This window comes from Lepeophtheirus salmonis, chromosome 4 (assembly GCF_016086655.4).
Source record: "Lepeophtheirus salmonis chromosome 4, UVic_Lsal_1.4, whole genome shotgun sequence".
NCBI lineage: Eukaryota > Metazoa > Arthropoda > Copepoda > Siphonostomatoida > Caligidae > Lepeophtheirus > Lepeophtheirus salmonis.
The window spans coordinates 45,523,504-45,536,311 of NC_052134.2; the positions used below are offsets into that span (position 1 = coordinate 45,523,504).

Genomic DNA, 12,808 nt, shown 5'->3' on the forward strand with positions numbered 1-12,808 from the left:
TTAGCGCAAAGATGTATTTTCATAATTCGAATAAGCCTACATAATAATATGTATGCAGTGATAATAAGGGCAAAATTGAATATTTCAATGGAATAACATTATGAATTTTTTGTCAATTGAATTAAGAGAGATTGTCAGAAAATGCTTTGATTTATTCATAACAATTGCATTTGAATGATTTTTCCAACATCATTAATTATAGTCAGAGATATTATTACATAATATAATGAAAATAAGTTATTTTTATATATTTATCTCTTACTAGTGTCAATAAAAAAGTCAAACAACGTTCTCCCCTCTCCTTCATAACATTTGATATTTATGTATATTATTACTAAATTGAATAAAACTAAACTTATTTTTATCATTCGCATGCATCCATTTGCTTAATAACACATGTGGAACAGTATGAACATTTTTTAATACCTCATTTTTGCAAGAGCAGATTATATTTTCTTGGAAAACGGATAAATCCGTTTTCATAATAATAATTGGAGAAACGCAAAATATGCAATACTCTTGATTCATGATCAGGAAATATATTATTTGAATAATGAAGTAACTATAATGATTACCAATACCATATTTATTTCTACATAAACAATAAAATGACCCAAACATTCAAAGTTACTTCTTTAGAAAAAAAAATTATGATGCTCTTTTCACAGGAACAAACAAATAAAGAAAAGTTCATTATTATTTAGGGATTATATAGCTCGTTTTAACAAGGAGGTATATAATTAATTATCATTTTTAATTTTTTTAAGTAGGAGTTAATAAAAAAAAAAAAAGAAGAAGAAGAGGAGAGAAGTGATTTTCATATCATTGAATACACAACATTTGAACAGTGAAACTCAAATAATAATGGGGGAAAGGATCATTAACGCCTGTTTCTTTTAGAATAAGGTGAAACACTTTTTCGACTTCTTCCTCCTCTCTTTGGAGAATATGATATAGAGCGTCTCCTACGATGTCTTACAGGCGAAGGTGATGAGGAATGATGAGATGAAACTGAATGACTCTTCCTTCTTCCCCTAACTGAGCTTCGAGGAGATCGATTTTTCACTCCACCTTTATTTCGTATAGGCGAAGGAGAAGAGTCTTCCGAACGACTTCGATGTCGTCTTTTAGAGCGTTTATTGTTGTTATTATTATTATTACCTTTCGACTTTGGCTGATCATCTTCATCTGCCTCGAAATCTAATTGGTCGAAATCAGTTATGTCTATTTTATGATCATTTTCCTTTTTTTTCGTTGTCATGATCAGAGTTTTTCTTCTTTTTTTCTACTTTTTGTTTGTCCTTTTCGGCCTTTAACTCATCTGCTTTGTCTCTCTCCATATGCCTTTTACGACGCTCTTCAGCTCTTCTTTCGATTTCTAACTCTCGAGCAGCCTTTTCTTTTTTTAATTTCTCATAGTCTGACAAGCTGATTGTTTTCCTGACTTCGTTTTTCCAATGAGGGGGGAGTAACTGAGCGACTCCGGCTACGTGCCCTATACATCATTCTACCACGACCTTTAATTTTTTTCCCATTTCTAGAATAAGAATGTTTGTCAAATCGTCCCGTATCAGAGAGCCTACTCCCTCGATCTCTTTCATTTGATCGTTTAGAATCCCTTTCAGATGAACGTCTTCTATCGTTATCGGATGAACGTTTTTTGTCCCTATCCGATGACTTATGTTTAGCACTACGTTTTCGATCCTCTTCCTTATCTTTTTTAGGAGGCTCGCGGTCAAGAAATCTATTTGAGGGAACATCCGGAATTTCATCAGGATCTATTTCTGTTATTTGAACCATAGGATTTTCGATCCCATCGTCATCAATTTCCCCCTCTTCCTTTTTTTTATCAGATGATTTTTTCTTCTTTTTCTTTGATTTCTTACTTTTTTTTGATGTTTTTGAGGATGACTTTTTCTCACTCTCCGACTCCGAGGAAGAAGATGAAGAGGATGATGAGCTATCTTCGGATGTCTCAGACACATTCTTTTTCTTCTTCTTTACCTTTTGTTCTGATCCATTACTCTTTCTAACAAGCTCACCAGAATTTGAAATGCGCGCATCCTGCAAAGGTCTGTCTTTTTTATCTGTATCCAGTTCCTCTATTTCTTTGACTATCTCCTTTCCAGAGAGTACTTGCCCAAAGACAACATGTAAAGAATCCAGATGAGGAGCAGGACCTGTTGTCACGAAGAACTGGGATCCGTTCGTGTTTTTACCTCGATTTGCCATAGACAACAAAAAGGGTTTATCATGTTTGAGGGTGAAATTTTCATCCGGGAACATACCACCATAAATGGACTCTCCACCCGTTCCATTACCATTGACAAAATCTCCACCTAATAAATAAATACTTTAGTAATGAATGACGGTGTAAATAAGAAGTTAATTGCACTAAATAATAAAAGTAATTAAAATATCAGGAACTCATATAAATAACTCCAGATAATAAATTGACGTTATTCTTTTCTTCAACAAGTTATTCATTTATGCATGGCGCATTTTCAATGACATCATAAATTGTACTATAATTGAAGGAAATATCATCTTGGGGGCTAAAATTTCTCCATTTTACTTCATAAAATGGACAAAAATCCAATAAATTGTGATAAAAGTTCATCCAATGTCTTTAAGGATACAAAAATACTCAATATCACCATAGAATACTACTTGCTGCAAATCATCAACACGGATATTTGAATATAATCAAACTAATATGTTCTAGAAATTCCTATGAAATGTTTAGATTTGCACAATTAATTAATTTTTGGACCGATTACGGAGAAGAAAAGGAAGATAATAAATATAATAATAAATCTTATTTTTTCCATTGTAACAGTTAATTTTCAAGTACAATACGCCAATAAGATTGTAAATACATTTTATGCCTGATATATCATAAAACTAGGCAATAGAGGGTTACACTTTGGAGTAACAGTAAAGTTGATGTCCTTTTATTTGTTAGTCCTAATTTTGACACCCAAAAGTTAACTATTTTGCTTAATATTATTATAATTGTTATAAAACTTAGTCGTTTAACCCCCCAGAATGACGAGCATCAAGAATGCTGCTGCTCTATTATGAAGGAAAGCCAAACGTTAACCCTAAATCCCCCTCATCATTCCAGTTCAATTCAAATTTAAAACACCAGCTCGCCAATTATGAAATAATCCCCCCTATAAGAGAATAGATAAAAAGCCGGCAACACCTTGAATCATAAAGCCTTTAATGACTCTATGAAAGAGAGATCCCCTATAATGAAGTGGTTTCCCGGATCCCTTTCCGATCCCTGAGTCTCCAGCACATAATGAACGGAAGTTTTCTGCAGTTTGAGGAACAATATCCGTGAAGAGTTCGAACACAACCCGGCCCACACGAATCCCACCAATGTCTATGTCGAAATAAGTACGTGGACGCTCCTTGGAATCCCCATTTTCCGTCATTTTAAAAACCAACGGCAACTTCCCTAGATCTAGGAGATGTTGTTATATACTAAACAGAATCACCATTAATCACGGCCATCCCTCCCTATTATACAAAATATACTATGTATTTTGTAGTCACCTGTCGAGCTTTCTGCTTCTTTTCTTCTTATCAGCGATGATAAGAACGTTGATTGGTTGAATTAGAATTCGTTCTTTTTAAGCTGCAAACCATTCCCAACAATTATTGAATAATAATTCCACAGTTGGGAAGAATTGGCTAACTACCAATTGATTTTAGGCCTTTTCCCCCCTTTTTTTATATGAAACAATAGAGGTTGCGTGATGCGCCAAATGGAACAACGTCTTTTTAAAGAAGTAATCGCTAGGGAGACGCTAGAATCTAGCCACTTTTTTTTGTAGCCTCTAACAGCGGTTTAGCCGTATTGAAGTCCCCACTTTTTAAGGTAAGACAATCCCTAAATCTTAATTTGGTATTAAATATATGTTCAATTCATCCAAAAGTGCAATTTTATTCATAATTAACTTCATTTTGGGGACTCATTCCATCGTAAAAGATGTGTGAGTATATGATATGACTGAAAATGCGGCAATAGAAATATAGTGGGAAGAATTGATGTGACGTCACAACCAATGGAATAAGAGATAGTGATGATTTGCACGAATAGAAAAGGAAGAAGCCTACTATAGGGAAGTGAGGTGATCAAGCTGCCGCATACACTACCTATACAGAAGAAGTGTGTTGCTAGTTTTATTACTAGAGGAAAGATTACAAGAATAGCAATATTAATAAAGAATTAAATTAAAGTTTTAAAGGAATCGCAATGGCTGGACTCCCTCCTCCAGGCTTTCAGTTTTACCCTGGACCTCCTCATCCAGCATGGGCTGCAATGATGGCGCAGCAACAAGCGGCACAAAGAGCTGCTTTTCAGGCCGCTGCAGCTCAACAACAATCCGTGCCCGGTCCCGTGAGCCAGGAGCATCCCCCGCCGCCTCCTCCCAAAGAGAATCTGGAGGATAAGGCCAAGAAATGGCATCAACTCCGATGCAAGCGCTATGCAGAGAAAAGGAAATTTGGGTTCACGGACGCCCAAAAGGTAAGTCTGGACTACTTTGGCATCCCTGGGTCTATGTTGAGCTTTAATGTGTGATTGCAGGAAGAGATGCCTCCGGAACATGTCCGTAAGATCATCCGTGATCATGGGGATATGAGTTCTCGCAAGTTCCGTCATGACAAGCGCGTCTATTTGGGTGCGCTCAAATATATTCCACACGCCGTTCTGAAACTGCTGGAGAATATGCCCATGCCCTGGGAACAAATCCGCGATGTGGATGTGCTCTATCACATCACGGGAGCCATTTCCTTTGTCAATGAAATACCCTGGGTCATTGAGCCCGTTTACAGTGCACAATGGGGCTCCATGTGGATTATGATGCGCCGAGAGAAAAGAGATCGCCGCCATTTCAAACGGATGCGATTTCCTCCATTCGACGATGAAGAACCCCCGCTGGACTATGCTGACAATGTCCTTGATGTGGAGCCCTTGGAAGCGATCCGAATTGATTTAGATGAAAATGGCGAGGATGCAGCTATTTCCCAATGGTTCTATGAATCCTCTCAACCCCTCATTGATAGTGTTCGAGTGAATGGATCCACATACCGGAAATGGAACTTGACACTACCTCAAATGGCATGTCTTTATCGAATAGCCAACCAACTCCTCACAGATCTCGTGGATGATAATTATTTTTATTTATTTGACCTTAAATCTTTTTTCACGGCAAAGGCACTTAATGTTGCAATACCGGGTGGTCCCAAATATGAGCCCCTTATCAAAGATCCTACACAGTTGGACGATGACTGGAATGAGTTCAATGACATCAATAAAATCATCATTCGACAACCCATTCGAACAGAGTATAGGATTGCATTTCCATATCTATACAACAACTTACCCCATTTTGTACATCTCTCTTGGTGAGTGTTCTCCCTTTTATATAACTTGGGAATATTGTTTATTTTTAATGATGATTTGCGCGCAGGGGTATTGAACCTGGATCAACATGTAGATCAGCTCCTCTTTAGTGATAGTAATTAGTTGAGTCCGAGACTCCTGTTATAATTATTAATGAGGAGTAAAAATATGCACTAACTGATTCATTGCAAAACTTATATATATTCTTTGGTCATAGTTTCATTTTAAATGTATTCAAAGTATCTCTTTTATTTATACTTAAGGTACCATACACCCAATGTTGTATTCATCAAAACCGAAGATCCGGATCTACCTGCATTTTATTTTGATCCTCTCATCAATCCCATTTCTCATAGACATTCTATTTCTAATCAAAATAAGCTTGAAAGCTTGCTCCCCGAGGATGATGAAGAATTTGAGATCCCGGAAGAGTGTCAACCTTTTCTCTTAGATTGCCCTCTATACAGTGATAATACTGCTAACGGTGTCTCACTACTTTGGGCCCCAAGACCCTTTGATACTCGATCTGGTAGAACTCGCCGTGCTCTTGATATTCCTTTAGTCAAAAATTGGTATCGAGAGCATTGCCCTCCTGGCCAACCCGTTAAAGTACGTGTAAGCTATCAAAAACTACTCAAGTACTATGTTTTAAATGCACTTCACCATCGACCCCCAAAGCCTCAAAAGAAGAGAAATTTGTTCCGTTCATTTAAAGCTACCAAATTTTTCCAATCAACAAGTTTAGATTGGGTTGAAGTTGGGTTACAAGTCTGTCGACAAGGATACAACATGCTCAATCTTTTAATTCATCGAAAGAACTTGAATTATCTTCATTTAGATTATAATTTTAATCTTAAGCCAGTTAAAACTCTTACCACTAAGGAGCGTAAAAAATCGAGATTTGGAAATGCTTTCCATTTGTGTCGTGAGATTCTTCGATTGACCAAATTGATTGTTGACGCTCATGTGCAATATCGACTCAATAATGTGGATGCTTTTCAACTTTCTGATGGTATTCAATATATTTTTGCTCACGTTGGTCAACTGACGGGAATGTATCGGTACAAATATAAGCTAATGAAGCAAATTCGGATGTGCAAGGACTTGAAGCATGTTATATATTATCGTTTCAATACTGTAAGTTTATTTCCCCTTTTATTTTTTAATTGATTGATGTATTTCAATATTTTTGTCCTTGTTAGGGACCTGTAGGTAAAGGACCTGGATGTGGTTTTTGGGCTCCTGGATGGAGAGTATGGCTATTCTTCATGAGAGGTGTCACGCCTCTTCTTGAGAGATGGTTAGGAAATTTACTTTCTCGTCAATTTGAAGGTCGTCATTCCAAGGGAGTTGCTAAAACTGTTACAAAACAAAGAGTAGAGTCTCACTTTGATCTCGAACTTCGTGCCTCGGTCATGCACGACATCATTGATATGATGCCTGAAGGAATTAAGCAAAATAAAGCAAGAACCATTCTTCAACATTTATCTGAAGCATGGAGATGCTGGAAGGCTAACATTCCTTGGAAAGTACCAGGCCTACCTACCCCTATTGAAAATATGATCTTAAGATACATTAAAATGAAGGCTGATTGGTGGACAAATACGGCACATTATAATAGAGAACGTATACGCCGTGGAGCGACAGTTGACAAGACAGTATGTAAAAAAAATCTTGGTCGTCTTACTAGGCTTTACTTGAAAGCAGAACAAGAACGGCAACATAATTATTTGAAGGATGGTCCTTACATTTCTCCCGAGGAAGCCGTTGCGATATATACAACTACTGTTCATTGGCTCGAGTCTCGGGCATTTGCTCCAATACCCTTTCCTCCTCTTTCTTATAAACACGACACAAAACTTCTTATCCTTGCATTGGAGCAATTGAAAGAAGCTTATTCGGTCAAGTCAAGACTTAACCAAAGTCAAAGAGAGGAGTTGGGTCTTATAGAACAGGCCTATGACAATCCGCATGAAGCATTATCTCGTATTAAGCGTCATTTGTTAACGCAAAGAGCCTTTAAGGAAGTGGGGATTGAATTTATGGACTTGTATTCTCATTTAATTCCTGTATATGATGTTGAACCACTGGAAAAGATCACGGATGCATATTTAGATCAATATCTTTGGTATGAATCCGATAAACGAAGACTATTCCCACCGTGGATCAAACCCGCTGACACCGAGCCACCTCCATTGCTTACCTACAAATGGTGTCAAGGCATCAATAATCTTCAAGATGTTTGGGAGTCTGCGGATGGTGAGTGTAACGTTATGATGGAATGCAAACTCGAGAAACTTTATGAAAAAATTGATTTGACTCTTCTCAATCGACTTCTTCGTTTAATTGTGGATCACAACATTGCTGACTACATGACGGCTAAAAATAACGTAGTTGTTAATTATAAGGATATGAATCACACCAACTCCTATGGTATTATCCGAGGTCTTCAATTTGCCTCCTTTGTTGTACAATATTTTGGTCTTGTCAATGATTTATTGATATTAGGTCTTAATCGTGCAGCAGAAATGGCTGGACCTCCTAAAATGCCAAACGAATTTCTCACATTTCAAAATATTGAAACTGAGTCTTCTCATCCAATTAGGCTATTTTCTAGATATGTCGACAAAATTCACATGTTCTTCCGCTTTTCATCAGAGGAGGCTCGGGATTTAATTCAGAGATATTTAACAGAACATCCGGATCCCAACAATGAAAACATAGTTGGATATAATAACAAAAAATGTTGGCCCAGAGACTCAAGAATGAGATTAATGAAACACGACGTAAATCTTGGGCGTGCTGTATTTTGGGATATCAAGAATCGTCTCCCTCGAAGTGTAACTACGATTGAATGGGAATCTTCGTTTGTCTCCGTATACTCAAAGGACAATCCTAATTTGTTGTTCTCAATGTCAGGCTTTGAATGTCGAATTTTACCCAAGATTCGGACATCTCATGAAGAATTTACTCATCGTGATGGTGTGTGGAATCTTCAAAACGAGGTCACGAAAGAAAGGACGGCCCAATGTTTCCTTCGAGTTGATAATGATGCAATGGCTAAATTTCACAACCGTGTACGACAAATCCTCATGGCATCTGGTTCTACTACATTTACCAAAATTGTTAATAAATGGAATACTGCTTTAATTGGATTGATGACTTATTTCAGAGAGGCAGTTGTGAATACACAAGAGTTATTAGACTTGCTCGTCAAATGTGAAAACAAGATTCAAACTCGTATCAAAATTGGTCTCAACTCTAAAATGCCCTCAAGGTTTCCTCCTGTTGTGTTTTATACGCCTAAGGAATTGGGTGGCTTAGGAATGTTGTCCATGGGTCACGTTCTTATTCCTCAGTCAGATTTGAGATGGTCAAAACAAACTGATGTTGGAATCACGCATTTCCGTTCAGGTATGAGCCACGAAGAGGATCAACTTATTCCTAATTTGTATCGTTATATACAACCTTGGGAGGCTGAGTTCATAGATTCTCAGAGAGTTTGGGCAGAATATGCATTAAAACGACAGGAAGCTGCAGCTCAGAATAGAAAAATAACGCTGGAGGATCTTGAGGACTCTTGGGATCGTGGTATTCCACGTATTAGTACCTTGTTCCAAAAAGATCGACATACTCTAGCTTATGATAAAGGATGGAGAGTAAGGACTGAGTTTAAGGCATATCAGGTTCTTAAACAAAATCCTTTTTGGTGGACTCATCAACGGCATGATGGTAAACTATGGAATTTAAACAACTATCGTACGGATATGATTCAAGCTCTTGGAGGTGTTGAAGGTATTTTGGAGCATACACTTTTCAAGGGAACTTATTTCCCTACATGGGAAGGTCTTTTCTGGGAAAAAGCGTCAGGATTTGAGGAATCAATGAAGTACAAGAAACTTACCAATGCACAAAGATCTGGTTTGAATCAAATTCCAAATCGTCGATTTACTCTCTGGTGGTCTCCCACTATAAACAGAGCTAATGTCTACGTTGGTTTCCAAGTACAATTGGATTTAACTGGCATTTTTATGCACGGCAAAATTCCTACATTGAAGATATCCTTGATTCAAATTTTCAGGGCTCATTTATGGCAAAAAGTACATGAGTCTGTCGTTATGGATCTGTGTCAGGTTTTTGATCAGGAATTGGATGCACTTGAAATTGAAACAGTTCAAAAGGAAACCATTCACCCTCGTAAGTCATACAAAATGAATTCCTCATGTGCAGATATATTATTATTTGCTGCATATAAATGGAATGTTTCTAAGCCTTCTTTATTGGCGGATACAAAAGATACAATGGATTCCACGACGACTCAAAAGTTTTGGCTTGATGTGCAATTACGTTGGGGAGACTACGATTCTCATGATGTTGAGCGATACGCTCGAGCCAAATTCTTGGATTACACTACAGATAACATGTCAATATATCCCTCACCTACTGGAGTATTGATCTCTATTGATTTGGCTTATAATTTACACTCTGCTTTTGGAAATTGGTTCCCAGGTTGTAAACCTCTAATACAACAGGCAATGGCTAAAATTATGAAGGCTAATCCTGCCTTATATGTGTTGAGAGAGCGTATTAGAAAAGGTCTTCAGCTCTACTCATCCGAACCAACTGAGCCTTACCTTTCTTCGCAAAATTATGGTGAACTATTCTCTAATCAAATTATTTGGTTTGTTGACGATACCAATGTATATCGTGTCACAATTCACAAAACATTTGAAGGCAATCTCACAACTAAACCTATTAATGGCGCTATCTTTATTTTTAATCCTAGAACAGGGCAACTATACTTAAAAATCATTCATACTTCCGTATGGGCTGGTCAAAAGCGTTTAGGTCAGCTCGCCAAGTGGAAAACTGCAGAAGAAGTTGCTGCATTGATTCGATCTCTACCCGTCGAGGAACAACCAAAACAAATCATTGTCACGCGTAAGGGAATGTTGGATCCTTTGGAGGTCCATTTATTGGATTTCCCTAACATTGTCATTAAAGGCTCTGAATTGCAATTGCCATTCCAAGCCTGTCTTAAAGTAGAAAAATTTGGTGATTTGATTCTTAAGGCTACTGAACCCCAAATGGTACTTTTTAATCTGTATGATGATTGGCTTAGAACCATATCTTCTTATACTGCATTCTCTCGTCTTATATTAATACTTCGAGCCCTCCATGTAAATAACGATAGAACCAAGATTATCATTAAACCTGATAAAACCACTATTACTGAAGCTCACCACATCTGGCCATCTCTTTCAGATGATGAATGGATCAAAGTAGAAGTTGCATTGAAGGACTTAATTCTCGCTGATTACGGAAAGAAAAATAATGTTAACGTAGCTAGTCTTACTCAATCCGAAATCCGTGATATTATTTTGGGTATGGAGATTTCTGCACCCTCGGCACAGCGTCAACAAATCGCTGAAATTGAGAAACAAACAAAGGAGCAGTCACAACTCACTGCTACCACAACTCGTACAGTTAACAAACACGGAGATGAAATTATAACTTCTACCACTTCGAATTACGAGACAAATACGTTTAGTTCCAAGACAGAATGGAGAGTGAGAGCAATCTCTGCGACAAATCTTCATCTGAGAACAAATCATATCTATGTATCATCAGACGATATCAAGGAAACGGGTTATACTTATATTCTACCGAAGAATGTCTTGAAGAAATTTGTAATGATTTCTGATTTGAGAACTCAGATTAGTGCATATCTATACGGAATATCCCCTCCCGATAATCCTCAAGTCAAAGAAATTCGATGCTTGGTTCTTGCTCCTCAATGGGGTACCCATCAGACCGTGCATTTACCCTCTATGCTTCCTCAGCATGAGTATTTGAAGGAACTTGAGCCATTAGGATGGATTCACACCCAGCCTAACGAATTGCCGCAATTATCACCACAAGATATATCTACTCATTCTCGTGTTATGAGTGAGCACACTTCTTGGGATGGTGAAAAGACAATTGTCATTACTTGCTCATTCACCCCTGGATCATGCTCTCTAACTGCTTACAAATTAACACCGAGTGGGTTTGAATGGGGTAAAAATAATACTGACAAAGGAAACAATCCTAAGGGTTATTTACCGAGTCATTATGAAAAGGTTCAAATGCTGTTATCCGATCGTTTCCTTGGTTTCTTTATGGTGCCATCTCATGGCTCCTGGAATTATAACTTTATGGGCGTTCGACACGAGCCTTCTATGAAATACGAACTTAGTCTTGCAAATCCAAAAGAGTTCTATCATGAAGTTCACCGGCCATCTCATTTTATGAACTTTGCATCCTTCGAAGAGGGAGTAGATTGGAACGGTGCAGACAGAGAAGATATGTTGGCATAGTTTAGTATGTGTTGATTTATACCGATTTTTTTTTACATGATTGTTTTGGAAAATATGAATATATTTTTAAACCTTTATTTCTTTCTTTCTGTTTGATAAATACTTAATGTATAAACCATATAACGTATTATTGTAATTGAGACTTAAATAAATATTTTAGTAATATTGGAAAATTTTGGTTGGCTCAATTGTTAATTATATATATTTTTTAAAGAAAACAACATCTCCATATACTAGGATTTTTCTCACGCGATTCCGTTTTATTGCGTTGTACACCTACAGGAAATTATTTCATACTGTAAGCTTATTATACATTAATAAAGCAAAGTTTGTCTTACTTTATGAAAAACAGTGATAGGGTGCACTATATACTGCTCTCTGATGTATATCATAAGCCTATTGTGATTTAAGAAATAACGATGTAGTTGTATTAATGAAATATTACAGGTGTGTATTTAGAATCGAACGAGTTTGCAGGGTGCACTGTAAAAAGTGGTTCCCGATATCCATCATGTACATAATTTTGATATAAGAAGATACAATGTGGTCGCAATAATGAAACATTATATGCATGTGCTTGTAATATCAAGTATGTAGCACTGCTTCTGTTTATTTTTTGTTGTTGTTTTTTCTTATATATTTATATAAGGAAATCTACAGACTTCCTCGATTTATATAAAAATTCATATGCATTTGCATATGAATTATTATAAGTATTGAGTAGTTACGTGTGAATGTACTCATGAAAAACGTAGAGTAACACTGCGTATTTTTTGGAGAGTTATCTTGTATATTATTAAAGCAAAATTTGTCTTTTAGCCGACACTTAATTACTCCGGCCTCCGGTTCTACTGTTTCTTTTATATAACTAATTAAATTAAAATTTGAATATATATTAAGCAAAGTATCACTCGGGGTAAAGTTTTAACAATTTATGTTTACAAATGTTACAGTATATATACGTTCCTATTAACTTTTATACCCTCAGACATTCTCTAAAATACGTATTTTGTGGTGCCTCGAGAGAGAA

The 12,808-nt window shown here is 36.8% G+C and overlaps 2 protein-coding genes across 2 annotated transcripts; one reads left to right on the forward strand and one right to left on the reverse strand.

The window, feature by feature from the left end:
- Positions 1–750: 750 nt before the first annotated feature.
- On the reverse strand, positions 751–3,540 carry LOC121116056 (peptidyl-prolyl cis-trans isomerase G). Its single transcript, XM_040710268.2, is given in 4 exon segments — positions 751–1,243; positions 1,290–1,466; positions 1,468–2,339; positions 3,209–3,540. Coding segments are annotated over 4 exon segments (1,647 nt in total). The 5' UTR covers positions 3,444–3,540; the 3' UTR covers positions 751–880.
- A 292-nt stretch (positions 3,541–3,832) lies between these two features.
- Prp8 (pre-mRNA processing factor 8) lies at positions 3,833–11,951 on the forward strand. The gene is made up of 5 exons (XM_040710269.2): positions 3,833–3,889; positions 3,948–4,540; positions 4,601–5,421; positions 5,683–6,556; positions 6,622–11,951. Exons 2-5 carry the CDS (start codon positions 4,268–4,270, stop codon positions 11,776–11,778), a joined length of 7,125 nt encoding a protein of 2,374 aa, XP_040566203.1. The 5' UTR covers positions 3,833–3,889; positions 3,948–4,267; the 3' UTR covers positions 11,779–11,951.
- Positions 11,952–12,808: the final 857 nt, after the last annotated feature.